The sequence below is a fragment of the Phacochoerus africanus genome, chromosome 8 (assembly GCF_016906955.1).
Source record: "Phacochoerus africanus isolate WHEZ1 chromosome 8, ROS_Pafr_v1, whole genome shotgun sequence".
Taxonomy (NCBI): domain Eukaryota; kingdom Metazoa; phylum Chordata; class Mammalia; order Artiodactyla; family Suidae; genus Phacochoerus; species Phacochoerus africanus.
The window spans coordinates 84,580,314-84,598,427 of record NC_062551.1 but is presented as its reverse complement, the minus strand read 5'-3'; the positions used below and the strand labels follow the sequence as shown (position 1 = coordinate 84,598,427).

The 18,114-nt window shown below is 53.2% G+C and overlaps 1 protein-coding gene across 1 annotated transcript; it reads right to left on the bottom strand.

The window, feature by feature from the left end:
- Positions 1-1,097: 1,097 nt before the first annotated feature.
- THEMIS2 (thymocyte selection associated family member 2) lies at positions 1,098-17,810 on the bottom strand. The gene is made up of 6 exons (XM_047792849.1): positions 17,666-17,810; positions 14,960-15,100; positions 11,482-11,892; positions 5,368-6,437; positions 2,481-2,637; positions 1,098-1,777 (listed from the first exon to the last, which is right to left on the bottom strand). The coding sequence occupies exons 1-6, from the start codon at positions 17,757-17,759 to the stop codon at positions 1,725-1,727; spliced, it is 1,926 nt and encodes a 641-aa protein (XP_047648805.1). The 5' UTR covers positions 17,760-17,810; the 3' UTR covers positions 1,098-1,724.
- Positions 17,811-18,114: the final 304 nt, after the last annotated feature.

Here is an 18,114-nt window from a genome sequence, read left to right as displayed (position 1 = left end):
GGTTGAACCCACGTCCTCAAGGATACTAGTCAGGTGAGCTATCAGGGGAACTCATTATATTTCTTTTCTTAGCTCACTATATCGGGCAGTGAGGCTCTCCCACTAGTTGGTATACTCTGTCTCCACAGCCCAGAAACATGGTATATTTTTTTTTTTTCTTCTTAGGGCTGCACCCACAGCACATGGAGATTCCCAGGCTATGGGTCTAATCGAAGGTATACCTGCCACCATGGCCATGGCCACAGCAACGCAGGATCCGAGCCACATCTGCAACCTACACCATGATTCACGGCAATGCCGGATCCTTAACCCACTGAGCGAGGTCAGGGATCGAATCTGCATCCTCATGGATGCCAATCAGATTGGTTAACCACTGAGCCATGACAGGAACTCCAAACATGGTATGTCTGAAACCCTGGGATGAATTCCATAAGTAGGGGATAGGGTGAGCCTGTAGAAAGGGTATTGGTTTTATTTTTATCTTCACTTGCTCTTTTTGTTATGTGTATGTGTGCATGTTTGCATATATATGTGCATGTGTGTGTGTGTCTATATATATATATATATATATATATATGCTTTTTTTAGAGTGTTACTTTTAGAGGCAGGCACAGGTCTCTGATCTTGGTCAGCAATAATGATAGTGACCTATTTATTGAATGTTTACGATGTCCCAGGCACTATGCTAAATGCTTTCAGATATTCTCTCCATTGATCCCTAAAACAATCTTTTGAGGTAGTTAACTTAGTTTCATTTTACATGTGAAGAAACTGAAGCTTAGAGAGGTTAAAATAACTCGTAAGTCACAGCTGATAGCTGGTGAGCAAGGATCCTAACCCAGGCCCTTGACTGGCTTATTTCCTGTCTTTAACATCAAGCTATGGTCTGCCTCAGAGCACTGAGGATTTAGATAGGGTTTGTGAAGTTCTCCTGTGGCGCAGTGGGTTAAGGATCCGGCATTGTCACTATAGCAGCTTGGATCGTTACTGTGGCTCAGGTTCAATCCCTGGCCCAGGAACTTCCGCATGCCGAGGGTGGGACCGAAAAAGAAAAAAAAAAAGAGGGGGGTTTGTAAAGAGTCAGACACAGACATAACTTAATAAGCGATGATCTCTTATTTTTCCAGAAGCTCAGGTGTCATTTTTATTCTACGGTCTTAAAGTAACCTTGGATAGTCATCTACAGGTGTCCTGTGCTGGGTGCCGCAGACATGAGGAAGACAGTCCGGGTCCCTCGGGGCCAGACTGGGGGAGGGGGAAAGGGAGGAGAGAGTGGAGCAGGGAGCAGCAAACATTCAAAAAGGCTCCCAGTGCCATGTGCGGTCAGGATTGAGTCCCTTTTACTGAGAGGCAGGAGGCACAGTCCTGCCATCGCCAGGGCGGCCAGTGTCTTGGATCCCTTTTTGCAGTAACCAGTGGGACAACTGGTATGGGGGACACAGGATTGAGTAGAACCCAGTTGGCTACTAAATACCAAAGCTCCAAGGCTGAGGGAGCCAAATGCAAGGTCTGGGCCCAGAAAAGCCCGCCCTCCGTGGCAGGAACCTAGACCCAGAAGGAGCTGGTGCAGTGTCCATCCCACTTGCAGCCCCACATGGCCACTCCTTGTCCGCGGTCCGAGGTCTGAGAGACCTTGTCCAAGGTCTTCTAAAGGCTTGTAACAGTTAGCTGGTATCTCAGATTCCCTGAGAAGCAGCAGTTAGGAAGTGAGGTTCCTGTAGCACCTAGAGGGTTTTTGGAAATTTCTCGAGTATTTCTTCATAATCATGTCCATCATCTGCAAAAGAGTTCAAGTCAGTGAGGACCTTTGGCCAGAAGTTCCTTCTCCTCCGTAGGGCACTTTCCCCGGGGACAGGGAAGGGCTTTGTCTGGATGCTCTAAGGTCCTTGCCTGCCCAGAAACCACAATTTGTTGGAGTTCCCGTCATGGTGCAGTGGTTAACAAATCCGACTAGGAACCATGAGGTTGCGGGTTCGATCCCTGGCCTTGCTCAGTGGGTTAAGGATCTGGTGTTGCCGTGAGCTGTGGTGTGGGTTGCAGACGCGGCTCGGATCCCGTGTTGCTGTGGCTCTGGCATAGGCCGGTGGCTACGGCTCCGATTAGATCCCTAGCCTGGGAACCTCCATATGCTGCGGGAGCGGCCCTAGAGATGGCAAAATGACAGAAAAAAAGAAAAGAAACCACAATTTGTTGTGTCTAAACCCTTTGCAAACACTCCTCCATGCGCCTTGGGAAAGGAAGGATGTTAGAGGATGAACCCTTCTTCCTTGCCAGGGCCCTGGAACTCCTGGGAGAGGGACAGTAGGGACCCTTTAGCCCAAGGCCACCCCACTTGGTCTATACCCCACTGGGACTGCAGAAGGGTCTGCCCTTGGGCAGGGCGCTGGAGGGTACGGCCTGCACCATCAGAGGCAAAAGCAGCAGCAGAGGAGTGGTATGGGGGAGGGGAGGACAAGGACGAACAGGACTGGCGGACTCACCTGTATCCTGCCTGATGGGCTGAGTGGGCCTGGGGCCCTTCTTGTGGCCAGAAACCTCATTGCACAGTTTTGACCTATCCTTTCTGACCATTGGCAAGGTCTTCGTCTTGGGTTTGGGCAGCAGAGCTGGTTCCTGCCATTCTAAGACCTGAAAAGACTAAGCAGGAGAAAAAGCAGAAGTCAACAGGGTCCCAAGAACCGGGCAGCGGAGTCCATGAAATGCAACTTCCTCCGCATATGACTTCCCCTTCTCCCCTCTCCACTTCCTTCTCAGGGTGGGGCCTCTCAGGACCCCAAGAGTGTTGCTACAAGCACATGAAATGTCCTCTGGCAGGGGAGGGAGGGGCCAGGGTGAGAGACGATAGGGTTGGGGACTAGAGACAGGGTGTCCCTGCGTTTTTCCGCAGGGATTTGGTGGTTGTCCTTCACACCTGCTGCTGAAGAAAAAGACAGTCACAAAGCCTCAGAACAGAGCGCAGGCCCGAGGGGGGGCGGTCCCCAGAAGGAAGACGCCTTGGATGGAACTGCCTGTGCCAGAGGCTGTATGCGTATCTGCTCCTTTCATCCCTTAGGTGCCTGAGGAACCGTTTCAGTTCCCTGTTTACACATGAGGAAACAGGCTCAGAGAGAACGTGCCACGTCAGGCCTGACACACGGAATCCCGGGCCCGGCCGAGGTTCAGACCCAGAACCATGGCTGTGACCTCTCAAGCCGCTGCTCTGGCTACCACACGAGCACCGGGCTTTCAAGAGCAAACAGTACAGCTCCCTGAGGAGCAGCGGACCGAACTGATGCCTGGGGAGGGGAAAGTTCCTGGTTCTAGGGCAACAAGCAAGAATTGGGCCCAACAGAACCATCAGGAACCAAGGCGGGGACTGAAATGTCAATTCTTTGTACCACAGTCTTTCTGGCACTGTCCCAAGGCCTGTTTCAGATGCCCCCATCCACGCTTGGTTTTGTCAGAAAACAACCGCTCTACCCTCTGCTCCACAGATATGAGCCCCTTCTGGGGCTGAGACTCTCAGGGTTCATTTCTTTAGTTTCCACTGCTGTTCTACTACTTCCCCACGTGGTACAAAATGCGAGTCTTTCCAAGTCCTGGAGCAAAGCCCTTTTTTTTTTGTCTTTTCTTTTTAAAAGGGCTGCACCTGTGGCATATGGAGGTTCCCAGGCTAGGGGTCAAATCGGAGCTGTAGCCACTGGTCTACGCCACAACCACAGCAACACAGGATCCGAGCCTTGTCTGTGACCTACAGCACAGCTCACGGCAAGGCCAAGGATCGCACCTGCGCCTTCATGGATGCTAGGCAGATTCGTTAACCACTGAGCCACAACGGGAACTCCTTCAAAGTGCTTTTTGTACAGATCGTCCCCCTCTACCCCGACGCATGCATGTGCGCCCCCCCACACACACACCCCTCCACCCCTGTTCTCAGCCGAACATGGCTGGAGCTCAGGCTCTGTGCTCAGACCCAATTTCAACTGCCCAGCCTGCCACTTGCTAGCTGTGTGATCTCAGGTAAACTCCTTTACCTCTCTGTGCCTCTCGATGTCTCAACTGGAGAAAGGGCTTTCAGTGCCCACCTCAGAGGGACCGTCCTGAGAGCTGGGTGGGGCAGTACCTATAAGGTGCCTGCCCCAGTCAGCGCCCGACGAGTGGAGGCTGGCAAAACAGCACTGAGAGTGATGTTATCCCAGGTTCATCTGAGGAGAAGGTGTACAGGCCACAGATTGAGTAACCTGGGACATGAACTTGGCGTTCCTGACTCCAAAGTTCTTTCCCCCTCCTCGTGATTCGGTCTGGTTCTGTTCAGACTCACTGGCATTTTCTCTGCCTGCCTGGGAATGGGAGGTCCCTTCCCCACAGAATTCCGTTCTAGCCAGAGTCCGAGTACAACGAATCAAAGCCACACGTCGCCCCACCGCTAAGCTAAGTACGAAGTGCAGTGTGGATGCAGAGGAGAGAGGACCGTCACTGCCTTGAAGGAAATCGGAGCCTCGCCTCTGTGTGTGTGGAGGGCTGAGGTGGGAATCCTGGCATATGGAGGAAGCATCAGAAGTTTCTCTGGGGCTGCAGCCTGGGCTGCTGAGCGGTGGTGGAAGATGGGCCTGGGAAGGTGAGACTGAAGACGGCTCCAAAGGGCCCTGGAGGCCACGTTAGGGGGTTCGTGTTACCCTGAGCGATGCGGAGCCACCGAAGATGGGGTCAAGGTCCCTGTGACCAGGGAAGGCTGTGGGAGGCCATTCTGACAGCTGCGGGGAGGGGTTTGACGTGGCTGCTGAACCAATTTAGGTGAAACATCCCGAAGGGCGTGACAGCAGGGGTAGCAGAGAGGTGAGGTGCCGTGAACTAGGAGTCAGCGTGCTGCTCCAGTTCAGGTCCCCCCATTTCTGAATTGTGACTTTAGAGGAGTCTCAGTCTCTGGGACCTCATGTGCTCAACCATATAATATGGATAATCACACCAAAGTCAGGATGGTCGGGACGGAATGATAATAGCACAACGTATGCAATTTTATAAACCGCAGGTTCTGCACCACTGTAAGGAACGTGATGCCAGACAAAGAAACGGCAAGGAATTCCCATTGTGGCACACTGGAAACAAATCCGACTAGTATCCATGAAGATGCAGGTTCGACCCCTGGCCTCGCTCAGTGGGTTAAGGATCCTGCGTTGCTATGAGATCGAAGGTGCAGCTCGGATCACCCATTGCTGTGGCTGTGGTGTAGGTTGGCAGCTGCAGCTCTGACTTAACCCCTAGCCGGGGAACCTCCATATGCCTCCAGTGCGGCCCCAAAAGGCAAAAAAAAAAAAAGGAAAAGAAACGGCAAGACCTGAATGATCCCAAAAGGCGGCCCCTCCCTGCCCACTTGGGTTCTGTTGGTACCTGTGCGTCTTTCACCTTTCTGCCCGGCTTCTTCTGCCTATCGAGGCTCTTACTTTTCGGAGGCCTGGGCGGGGGGGTTTGACTCTCAAAGGCCGATAACTTCCGCAGGCGATAGTAGAAGGCTTCCGTCAGCTCCTCCACTGTGGCGATGGGGAGGGGCCCCGCCGGCTGGCTTGGCCGCTCCTTGGCCTCCACGACCGTCAGGTCCAGCCACCGGGGAGGGATCTCGAAGCACATCTCAGGGTTGGAGTCCAGGCTGACCACAAAGAAGGGTTCCATGATCTTCTCCTCCAGCCGCAGGCCCGGGAAGGAGGGCAGAGGGTCCACAGGGAGGCTAGTGTCCTTGGCTACGACCTTGACCTCACAGGGCAGCGAGAACTGGGCGGTCAGGTCCTGCAGGCTGTAGCGCCGGCCATCCCTCAACTCCTCCACGAAGCTGCCGGGGAAGTAGAGGGGCAGCAGAATCTGCTCTTGGTCCTCCTCCTCGCCATCCTCTTCTTCTTCCTCCCCCGTCTGGTCACTCAGCCGCTGACACACCAAGACTTCTATGTCCCTCTCTTGAGCCCCAAGGGCCTGGCCAGTCCCCAACACCTCCAGCCTGTCCCCCATAGCCAGGGAGGTGAAGCCAGGGGTCTCCAACCCGTCAACCTCACAGTCCTTCGTGACCGCCACCCGGAGTGGCCGGCCTGGCTGGAGAGCACCCAGGAGGTCGAAGGTAGTGGGGAACTCTCTTGGCCGCCGCCGCAGCTTGCCCTGGTAGGCTCCGGAGATCATGAAGTGTCTGGGCACCTTCCGGCCCTTCGTTGAGGCCAGGAACCGCCAGGGTGGCGAGGCCAGGCCTTGGATGCAGAGCTTCTGGCCCTTCTGCAAGCAGCCCACCCACGGGCTGAGGAAGGGGCATGGCCCCTCTGGAACTTCCAGGATCTCCGTGGACAGGGGGAAGGGGCCTCCCCGGGCCAGGGCCTCGCTCAGCAGCATCGGCTGGATGAAGTGGATGTGCTGAGAAGAGGCGGTGACGTCCTCCACGTCGACCTCCAGGGTGGAGGGGATCTTGACGATGGTCCTGCGCACTGTGGGGGGGAGAGGTCGGCTCAGGGGTGTGCCCTCCACCCCGACAGAGATCGGCGGACCTTTCCTACCAGCATTTTCCTATTAGGCCAGATTCCTTGCCCATCTGTCCTTCAACCTCTTTTTATTTTATTTTATTTTATTTATTTATTTTTGTCTTTTCTGGCACTGGCGGCATATGGAGGTTCCCAGGCTAGGGGTTGAATCGGAGCTGTAGCTGCCAGCCTACGCCAGAGCCACAGCAACTCGGGATCCAAGCCGTGTTCTGTGATCTACACCACAGCTCAGGGCAACACCAGATCCTTAACCCACTGAGCGAGGCCAGGGATCGAACCTGCAACCTCATGGTTCCTAGTCAGGTTCCTTAACCACTGAGCCACAACAGGAACTCCTCAACTTCTTTTTTAAAAAGTTATTCTAGGAGTTCCTGCTCTGGCACAGCAGAAACGAATCTGACTAGGAACCAAGAGGTTGCCAGTTCAATCCCTGGCCTCGCTCAGCGAGTTAAGGATCCAGCATTGCCGTGAGCTATGGTGTGGGTCGCAGACACGGCTCGGATCTGGCATTGATGTAGCTGTGTTGTAGGCCTGCAGCTGTAGCTCCAATTAGAACCCCTAACCTGGGAACCTCCATATGCCATGAGTACGGCTCTAAAAAGCAAAAAAAAAAAAAAAAAAAGTTATTCTAGTGGGAGGTCCCATTGTGGCACAGCAGAAATGAATCTAAGAACCATGAGGTTGCAGGTTCAATCCCTGGCCTAGATCAGTGGGTTAAGGATCCAGCATTGCCATGAGCTGTGGTATAGGTCACAGAGGTGGCTTGGATCCAGCGTTGCTGTGGCCGTGGTGTAGGCTGGCGGCTACAGCTCTGATTTGACCCCTAGCCTGGGAACCTCCATATGTGGAGGGTGTGGCCCTAACAAGCAAAAAAAAGAAAAGAAAAACACTGACTTTGATGATTTTGGAAAATTTCCCTTCTGGGCATTGATTAGTGCCTTGTGCATAAACTCTAATATGAGGAAAACTGTCCCACCCACGGTGTCTGAGCCACACTACGTGGAAGACAGAGCAAGGAAAGTTCTCCTCTCCCTGTTTTGTAGATGAGAACACTGAGGCTCTGAGGAGCGGCCGTGACTTCCCGCAGGTCACACTATTGGAATTTTGCTCTGTGCCAGATGAGCTGATAATTGGTTGAAGCTGGGAGGTGGGCACATGTGGGTTCATTATACTATTCTGTTTTTTACTTCAAAATGCTTTATAGGAGTTCCCATCGTGGCTCAGCAGAAATGAATCTGACTAGTATCCATGGGGATGTGGGTTCGATTCCTGGCGTCACTCTGTGGGTTAAGGATCTGGTGTTGCTGTGAGCTGTGGTGTTGGTTGCAGACACAGCTCGAATCCGGCATTGTTGTAGCTGTGGTGTAGGCCAGCAGCTACTGCTCCAATTTGACCCCTAGCCTGGGAACATCCATATGCCACAAGTGCAGCCCTAAAAAGACAAAACAAAAAAAAAGCCTTATAGATTAGCTGAATTGCCTCTTTATCCAGGGGAGCCAACTCAGGTGGGTTCTTTTGTCTTTTTTTTTAGGGCCACACCCATGGCATGAGGAGGTTCCCAGGCTAGGGGTCTAATCAGAGCTCTAATCAGAGCCGCCTGCCTCCACCACAGCCACAGCAATGCCAGATCTGAGCTGTGTCTGTGACCTATACCACAGCTCACAGCAACGCCGGATCCTTAACCCACTGAGCAAGGCCAGGGATGGAACCCACAACCTCATGGTTCCTAGTCGGATTCGTTAACCACTGAACCATGTCGGGAACTCCAATGGTGTTATTTGATTTACACCACATGGCAGGGCTGCTGCTGAAAGTCAGGTTGGGGGCAGACCCAGCTCAGTGGGGATGCCTGGCCCCCACCTCATGCGGCCAGGAGAAACCACATGCCTTCTTGGCCACAAGTCAGGCCGCTGGAGCTAAGTGCACATTTACAGGTGGGCAGAAAAGAGCTAACTTAGCTGGCCTGACACTGCCTTCTCTAGAAAGCCCTGCCCGCCCTCAAGCTTGGTCCTTGGCTGGTATGTGGGAAGGTGGATTTTAGGAGGGTGCCCACTCTTCCCCGATAAGAGTGGCTCACCACACCTACAAACAAGGTGGCTGATGCGGAACCCCAGCTTTCTTCCTGAGAGGCTGGGATTTTGGCACGTGTAAGGCAGAGGGTCCCCAGGTGACCAGCGCCCAGGAAAAATCTTGGGCTCTGGGTCTCCAACGAGCTTCCCTGGTAGAAGGTATTTCACACGTGTTGTCACAACTCAGTGCTGGAGGAATGAAGCGTGTCCTGGGTGACTGCCCCAGGAGAGGACTCTGGGAAGCTCCGCCTTTTCCTTTGCTGACTGCTTTGTGTCTTTCCACTGCAGTGCATCCGGGGAGCCCTCCTAGTGAATCACTGAAATGTGGCGTAGTCTCAGGGCGACACAATAGAAAGTGAAGGGGACAGAGGAACATGGTAACACTGCAAGGAGGCTGGCCACAAAATCCAAAATGTGAGAAAGCCTACAGTGCAAATGACCTAGTCCCTTCAACAGGTAAGTTACCAGAAAAACAAGAGGAGAGAAACCTAGAGATTAAAGAGGCTTAAGAGGAGTTCCCAATGTGGTGCAGCAGAAACAAATCTGACTAGGAACCATGAGATTGCGGGTTCAATCCCTGGCCTTGCTCAGTGGGTTAAGGATTCCGCACTGCAGTGAGCTGTGGTGTAGGTCACAGATGCAGCTCAGATCTGGCATTGCTGTGGCTCTGGCGTTGCTATAGGCCGGGAGCTATAGCTCCGATTCCACCCTGGCCTCTCGGAATCTCCATATGCTAGGGTATGGCCCTAAAAAGACAAAAAGACAAAAAAAAAAAAAAAGAGAGAGAGAGAGAGGCTTAAGAGACCTAACAATCAACAATATTGTGGACCTTATGTGGATCCTGATATGGATGAACTGTAAAAAAATTTATGAGACAATAAAGGAAATTCAAACACCAAGTGGATGTTACCTCCAAGTCGGTGGTACTAGGAGTTATTGTTCCTTTTTTGATGTGAGAATGACATTGTGTGTTTGTTAAAAAATAAATAGAAAAGAGTCTACCCTGGAGTTCCCTTGTGGCACAGCAGGTTAAGGATCTGGCATTGTCACTGCAGTGGCTCAGGTTCGCCACTGTGGCTTGGGTCCAATCCCTGGCCCTGAGACTTCCACAATTTTTTTTTGGGGGGGGGGCATGCCTGTGACATCCAGAAGGTCCCGGGTCAGGGACTGAACCCAAAGCACGGCAGTGACATCACTGAATCCTTAACCACTAGGCGACCAGGGAACTCCAAGAAGAGTCACTTTAAAAAGAGATGTGTTTTGGATCATTTACAAAAGAAATGAGATGATATCTGGGGTCCGCATTGAAATAATCAGGTGGGGCAGAGTGGGGAGAGATGAAACAAGAGAGCTTGTGAGTTGACAACTCTGATTTTGGATGATGGGGATGTGGGGGTTGTTATGCTACTCTCGGCTTTTGTATATATTTGAATTTTTTCATCATAAAGCAGTTTTTAAAGTTTTTGTTTTGGTTTGGTTTTGGGGTTTTTCTTTTCTTTCTTTCTTTCTTTCTTTCTTTTTTTTCTTTTTTTTTTTTGGCTTTTATCTTTTCTAGGGCCACACCCGCAGTATATGGAGGTTCCCAGGCTAGGGGTCAAATCAGAGCTGTAGCCATCAACCTACGCCACAGCTCACAGCAATGCAGGATCCTTAACCCACTGAGTGAGGCCAGGGATCAAACCTGCAACCTCATGGTTCCTAGTCAGATTCATTTCCGCTGCACCACAACAGGACTCCTAAAGTTTTTTTTTTTTTTTTAAAAGCAAAGAATCGAGGAGTTCCCGTCATGGTGCAGTGGTTAACAAATCCAACTAGGAACCCTGAGGTTGCGGATTTGATCCCTGGCCTTGCTCAGTGGGTTAAGGATCCAGCGTTGCCGTGAGCTATGGTGTAGGTTGCAGATGTCGCTCAGATCCCGAGTTGCTGTGGCTCTGGCATAGGCCAGTGGCTACAGATCAGATTAGACCCCTACCCTGGGAATCTCCATATGCTGCGGGAAGTGGCCCTAGAAAAGGCAAAAAGACAGGAAAAAAAAAAAAAAAAAAGCAAAGAATCAAAACTTGACTCTGGAGTCTGCCAGCAACCCTGCCCTCCTCTAGGTAACACCAGGGAGCGGAACCACAAGTCCTCTGTCCTCCAGGGAGGAGGTCCTAGGCATCCATTCTTCTACCTCTGCTCCAGCTTGGCCTCTGACACCGGACCTGACCAGCTTCTGCCTCCGTCTCACCAAATTCTTTGTTTTCAGTCACCAGCCCAGAAAACAGCTGGGGATTCACCCAGGCAGTGCCCTTCCAGTCAGGAGCACCTTCACGAACGATCCTGCTGTCTCAAGGGACAGAAAATATTTCTCCTGAGCAAATAAATGGTCAAAGCTTCAATTTGCTTTTTTTTTTTTTTTTTTTTAGGGTCACACCTGCAGCATATGGAGGTTCCTAGGCTAGAGGTCAAATCAGAGCTGTAGCTGCTGACCTATGCCACAGCCACAGCCATGTGGGATCCAAGCTGCATCTGCGGCCTAGATCCCAGCTCACAGCAATGCTGGATCCTTAATTCACTGAGTGAGGCCAAGGATCGAACCCACGTCCTCATAGATCCTAGTTGGGTCCTTTACCTACTGAGCCACAACGGGAACTCCAAAGCTTCAATTTGTAACATTGTGTTTCCTCGTCCTCACCATTGTGTTGCCCAGTTTTATAAAGTACATGGGCCCTCATTCAAGTTGTCTCATTTTCCTATCTCCTTCTACACCTAACTTCCACTCCTGGGGGATCTTTACTCCATTACAATGTGTACACTGGGTAAGCCATCTGGAATCCCTGGACTGTCCACAGGGATGGGAGGCATCTTCCATCAGAGCAGATCCCTGGGGTCCCCTCTGTGCCTCCTGCCCCTGCCTCCACCCACCTGCCCAGGGAACTCACAGTGCATGATGGCTTCAACCTCATACTCTGGCCTCAGGGTCAGGAAGTGCCAGGGGAGGACGGGGCAGGTGAGGGGGCCGTCCCTCAGGGCCGGGTCCTGTAGCACCTGGAGGAGGGTCTGAGGGTCCCCCAGCTTCAGTTCCCAGAAGCACCCCTTCTGGGACAGGGGCAGGTGCAGAAAAGCCTGCTGGACTCCAGTTCCCAGCACACAGCGGGCATAGTAGGTCCCGTGGTGCATTTCCACAGCCTCGAGCTTGAGGGGCTGCGCCTCGGTCACCGTCCTGGCCTCGGTGGTGATTCTGTGGGTTGACATGAAGCAGATGGGAAGCTTCCTGGAATGCTGGGTTGCAGCAGAGACCAGCTCCTCCAGGGTTCCATAGCTCTGGGGGCTGGTGATGGGGCTGAAGAGACCTATGGGGCACAGAAAAGGGTGTTGGGATGGGGCAGGCCTTTGCCGCACCAAGGGCTGCATATCCCATGCCCGGGTCTGGCTGCAGAGAACCAGCCAAAATCCTCCAAGGACAGGTGCCAAGAAGGCCAGCATCTGGGTAACCAGGTTGCAGGGCTGAGGGGGGAGGCGGCAAGTGCACGGGGTGAATGGACAGAGAAGGGCAGGGTGGGGACAGTTCCTTCGGACACAGACAGGCATGGACACAGGGATTGTCACAAAGACGACAGAACAGGCGCTCATCTCCCAACAGACACACTGATGCCACTGCATCTACCCACCCTGCGACCCCACCTGCCTCTAATATGCCGTCTTCACCGCCAGATACCTCACCAGTGCTGCAACCCCACACACCAGCAGTATCACCCCATCCTGGGTGGGTGAGCACCTCAGTTGCTCCCTCCCAAGCTAGAAACCCAGGAGCTTCTGGCCAAATGACCTCTGACCACCCCTTCTACCCCGAATCCCATCTGCCAATCTGGCTGCCCCACTGCTCACCCCCCTCTAACCCTCCCCACCCCCCACCACCCTGTCCATGGCCTCCGCCACCAGACAGGCCTAAAATGCCCCATGTCTGGTTATAATATCACTTCCAAAGTCTCCCTGCCCAAAACACTCAACACAAATGAATCAATTCAAGGAAACACCACACAAACCCAGTCTAAGGGACATTCTGCAAAAGTATCGACCTCCTGGACTCTTGAAAAATGTTGATGTCCGGGAGTTCCCATCGTGGCTCAGGTAGTTAACGAACCCAACTAGTACCCATGAGGACATGGGTTCAATCCCTGGCCTCGCTCAGTAGGTTAAGGATCTGGTGTTGCCGTGAGCTGTGGTGTAGGTTGCAGACACAGCTCAGATCCCGCATTGCTGTGACTGTGGCATAGGCTGGCAGCTACAGCTCCGATTCAACCCCGAGCCTGGAAATCTCCATATGCCAGGGTACAGCCCTAAAAAAGCAAAAAAAAAAAGCAAAAAAAAAGTTGATGTCAAGACAAAGGAAGGCTGAGGAACTGTCCCAGACTGCAGGGGACTAAAGGAGGCTGGCCAAATGTCACATGGGATCTGGGACTGGATTATTTTTTGTTTTGTTTTGTTTTGTTTTTTAGGGCCACACCCTCAGCATATGGAAGCTCCTAGGCGAGGGGCTGAATCAGAGTGGCAGCTGCCAGCCTATGCCACAGCCACAACAACAGCACATCAGTGACCTATGCTGCAGCTTGCGGCAATACCAGATCCCCCTTTTTTTCCCCTCTCTCTCTCTTTTTAGGGCCACACCCACGGCATATGGAGGTTCCCAGGCTAGGGGTTGAATCGGAGCTACAGCCGTCAGCCTACACCACAGCCACAGCAATGCAGGATCCAAGCTGCGTCTGCGACCTATGCCACAGCTCACGGCAACACCGGATCCTTTACCCACTGAGACAGGCTAGGGATCCAACTTGTGTCCTCATGGTTACTAGTCAGATTCGTTTCCACTGAGCCACAACGGGAATTCCAACACCAGATCCTTAACCCACTGAGTAAGGCCAGGGATCACACTTGCATCCTCTTGGATGTTAATTGGGATTCTTAACCCACTGAGCCACAACAGGAATTCCTGGATTCTGGATCAAGGCAAAAACCAGCTATCAAGGACATCATTAAGGGCACCTTGTGAAATCTGAATAGATTATGGGTTAGATGGCAGTATTGTATCAATAGTAAGTTTCTTGAATTGGAGCTACAGTTTTGGGAGAGAATGTCCTTGTTTTTTAGGAGATACACCAAATATTAGGAGTAATATTTAGATGTAACGGGGCATCATGTCTGCAATTTACTCTAAAATGATTTGGGAATGTGTATATATATATATATATATATTTGGGAACATGTATGTATATATATATACACATACACTCACATATATAGTAATATATGTTCATGTGTATATATATGGGGGGAAGCAAATGTTGCAAAATGTTTAATCATTGGTGTACAGGAGGAGTTCTAGCAAGCCTTCTGTAAACTTGCAATTATTTCAACGAAATTTTTAAAACCTCAAGAAAAACCCCAAAACCTCAAAATACAAAGGTTTTGTTATTTCCCTATTTAAAACCCTCAGGGGCTACTCAATGCCTTCGAAAAAGTCCAAAATGTGTCTATTTCCCACACGACCTTCCCCCACCACCCCTGTGGTCTGGCTCCTGCTCACCTCCCCACCTGGAACACATGCCCTCACCTGGCACAGGAAACTATACTGAGAACAAGCCCTCAGAGGGCGCCTCCTCTGTGTCTGGCCCTCTTCTAAGTGCTCCCTACATGCAACTCAGTTAATCTTCACATCAAGCCTGATCACCCCCACTAAAGAGGAAGAAGCTGAAGCACACAGAGGCCACGGAACTCCACGGCCACAGCTAGTAGCCGGCAGAGCTGGGATTTCCATCCAGGCTGCTGGCTTCAGCATCGGGGCCCATGGTCCCCCCACCTCCAGGGGTTTCTGGAGCACCACATGTGCACATGCTACTCCCTCCAGCTGGGATCCTTCCTCCAGTTCAGGTGCCACCTCCTCCAGGAAGCCCCTCTTGAAGACCTCCAGAGCCCTCTCTAAACTCATGCCTACTTCTCCTGTTTCCTGATCTCTGCCTTCCTGGGAGTTCCCCGCCGGAGAGAGGGCTGCACCTAGTTCATCCTAAGCCCCACGCCCCCCCAGCCCCCAGCACAAGGCCTGGCACACCCGGAGTGTCCATACATGTTTGGTGAGTGAATGTGTGAGCGAACACAGAAACAGGCACGTGGACAAAGACCCAGTACAAAGAGCGTCCCGGCCAAAAGGCAGAGATGGATACAGAGAGGGGGCAGCCACGCCAGCTCAGGGGATCGGCAGAGCACTCAGGACATCTGGGCCTGAGTGCTGGGGAGTGGTGGATGTGAGAGCCGCGTGTGTTCTCACACATTGTGGAGGGGTGTGTGGCTTCGTGCTGGGGTCAAGTGTGTCCGAGGGTGTGCCTGGAAGGTTCCAGGCCCAAGGCACAGAGGCGCTGGCCTTACCCTGGAAATCGGGAGCAAGTTCCATGGTCTGGCCTGTCTCCGGGTCCTTGCAGACCACTTTCTGGAGGCCAATGTGGGTAATCTTCATCAGGTCCCCTGTGGAGAGGCAACACTCGTTCCCAGAGATCTCATAGATGGAGCCTGCGGAGACACAGACCCGGGTTCACCGGTTCAGCAAAGGCCAAGCGCTGGGAGGCCCCTGCCCTCTTCTCCCATGGGTGCTGCCGCACCTTTGCACGTGTTGTTCCAGCACCTGGAATGTGCTTCCCTGTCCTCCCTGCCCAACAGACCCTGGCTCAGCCGTCCTCAGCCAGCATAAAAACGCTGCAGCCCTTGCCTTCTTTGCATGCTGGTTGTACCCCTCTGTGGGCCCATCCCCCGCCTCCTGAACTCAGCTCACAGGGCAGGACTGATCCATCCCAGCCTCGAAGCAAGTCATGAATGAGTAAACAACACAGCAAATCCTGTTTCCCTCATTAAACAGCTAAACAGTCAGGCCCAGAGAGCTTCAGTGCTGCCCAGAGGTCCCACAGAGCCAAACACCCATGCTGGTGCTTCCTTCTTTGGATGAATTTTTTTTCTTTTTTTTTTTTAGGGCCGCAGGCACAGCATATGGATGTTCCCAGGCCAGGGGTCAAGTAGGAGCCACAGCTGCCGGCCTACGTCAGAGCCACAGCAACGCCAGATCTAAACCACCTCTGTAACCCACACTGCAGCTCGAAGCAACGCAGGATCATTAACCCACTGAGTGAGGCCAGGGATCGAACCCACACCCTCATGGATACTCGTCAGATTCGTTTACGAGGAGCCACAATGGGAACTCCCCTTTTTTCTTTTCTTTTTTTCAGGTGAATCATTTTTTAAAGGAAGAACAGAAGAGAGTGGCAGGCCACGAACAGGATGGGCCCAGTAGGCAGGGTTCTGGGCCCCCACCTTCAAGCAAGCAGCCCATCTTCCTGTCGAGAACATGAGAGGTTCCGGATGAAGAGCTCTCATGCAAGGCTGGTGCACAGGCCCTCCATCCTGCTGATGCAGTAGGCGAGCCTCAAGGCCACCTCACTCCACCCCACTCTCAGCACAGCCCCAGCAGAGCCCTCCCCAACAGCCCAGAGAAACTGATGAAAATCCCACCTCTAGCCCCAGGAAAACACACACAGGCTCATAAAACACAGAGTTAGGAATACAGAACCTCGGGCCTGGTAAGAGCAGCAGCCCCCCCCCCCCGTGCTGAGCGCTTACTGTATGCTCGGCACTCTGCTCAGTACTGCAGATGTGCTGCTGCATTTAAGACCCATGCCTACTGCTGGAGGGAAGGACAATTTTCTTTTCTTAAACAATGAAGCTGAGGGTTGGCAAGGGTGAATGGGCAGCACAAGAGTATCAGGTAGGAGACAGAACTGAGTTCCCTGGTGGCTCAGTAGGTTAAGGACCAGGCACTTGCTGCTGTGGCAGGGGTTTCATCCCTAGCCTGGAAACTTCTGCATTCAGTGAGCACAGCCAAAAAAAAAAAAAAAAAAGGAGTAAGACTCAGCCCTGGATGTTTGTCTCCACCGCTGGCACACAGCAACCGCTGCCAAGTGTCGAGTGGTAGTGGCTGAGTGTTGGTCATGGCCACCTGCCCCACGGGTATCACCATCGGCCCTCCTCTAGCTCCCCCCCACCCCCTATCTAGCTCTTTTCTTACCGTCCCCCTTCCGCCACTTCCCACCACTTCTCACCACTTCTCATTAGGCAAAATGAGGAAACCAAGTATTGTGACACACAGCGGTGGGGGATGTTGGAAGGAGAGCAAATAGAGCAAAGATGCCTGCAGGAAGCCCCCAGAGAGACAAGAGCTTTCGAACCCAGACCCATCACATTCCCAAGTGGGCCTGGCAAGATGCCATGGTGTGGTGGCCTGTCCTGCTCCCGTGAGGGGCCCTCCAGCATGTATCACTCTTGATCTGTGGTGCAGAACAAGGGAGAGGGTGGAGGGAACAGGATGGGCAGGGTACTGGTGTGAAGTTTGCCCTCTAAGGAAGTAGCCTCCCACCAGCCCACCCAGACTCTAGCTTCCCTCTCTCCTCCACCCCCCACTTCCCCACTCAGTTGCCCACAGCTCCTCCCTAACCCTCAGAGCAGCCACCTGTCCCTTCATGGCCTGTCAATCCTTTTCAGGCAAGGAGCAGAGACCCAGGAAGACTCCCTGGAGGAGGAGTCATTTAAGCTGAGACCTGAAGAGCTGATCAGGTCAAATACTATCCATTGCCAAGCAGCCAAGCAGAGAGCAAAGACGGGATGGAGGGATTGAAGGAAGGCCGCGTAGACGGGTGTCGAGGGGGAAGGAATGGGAGGTCACATGTAGGGGAAAGCTGACCTGTCGCTTCAGAATCAAGCTCGGCGTCGCCAACATCCTAGGGCTGCGACCCCACAGAGTCCGACCTCAAGCACTGCGCACCGCCGTTCCACCCCAGCTTGGTTCGGTTCCACCCACCTGAGTATCTGTGCTCATTGAAGTCCCATCACCGGGGTCAGCCAACCCCCTTCAGAAGCAAAAAATCGTGTCCCCAAGAAGTTGCAGGGTAGCCCCAGAGCACACAGTTTGGGCAGCGGCAGCTTCGGGATTCGAAACCCGAGCACAGCGTCCCGGGTTTCTAACGCCCTGGCAGAGAGAACCCAGTCCGCGGCGGGGCCGGGAGGTCGGAGGGGTCTCGGCCCTTCACTCACCCTGGAAGTAGACACCCGAGCAGACCCGCAGTACTCGCGGCAGGGAGGCGGGGTCCAGGGCGCGCACGTAGTCCTGCAGCGACACAGGCTCCATAGTCCGCGCAGCTCGCGGGACCTGGACCGAGTGGCCCGCTCGCCGCCGCCGGGCCCTGCACCCTCCCCTCGGCCGGCCCAGCGGGGCGGAGTCGGGGCCAGAGCCCCGCCCAGGGGCGTGAGGGCCGCGACCCTGCGCTCCAGCACGCGCCGCCTCCTTCTCTAGGACTCAGGTTCCCCGACCTCAACGGGGGGTTTGCAGGACCCGGCTCTCACATTGGTGGCACGATTTGGAGGGTCCAAATCAGGACCTGACCCCCGAGAGGCTCTGAGTAAATAAAAGCTGGTCCCGGGAGTTCCCGTCATGGCGCAGTGGTTAACGAATCCGACTAGGAACCATGAGGTTGCGGGTTCGG

What these genes read in the sequence shown, in the direction of transcription:
- THEMIS2 (XM_047792849.1), bottom strand. Translation starts at nt 17,759, where the DNA reads ATGGAGCCTGTGTCGCTGCAGGACTACGTGCGCGCCCTGGACCCCGCC. An exon ending in CTCGGGTGTCTACTTCCAGG is followed by an intron (nt 15,101 to 17,665) that starts GTGAGTGAAGGG and finishes GTGTCTCCGCAG; the next exon opens with GCTCCATCTATGAGATCTCT. An exon ending in GAAAGGTGAAAGACGCACAG is followed by an intron (nt 2,638 to 5,367) that starts GTACCAACAGAA and finishes TCTCCTGCTTAG; the next exon opens with TCTTTTCAGGTCTTAGAATG.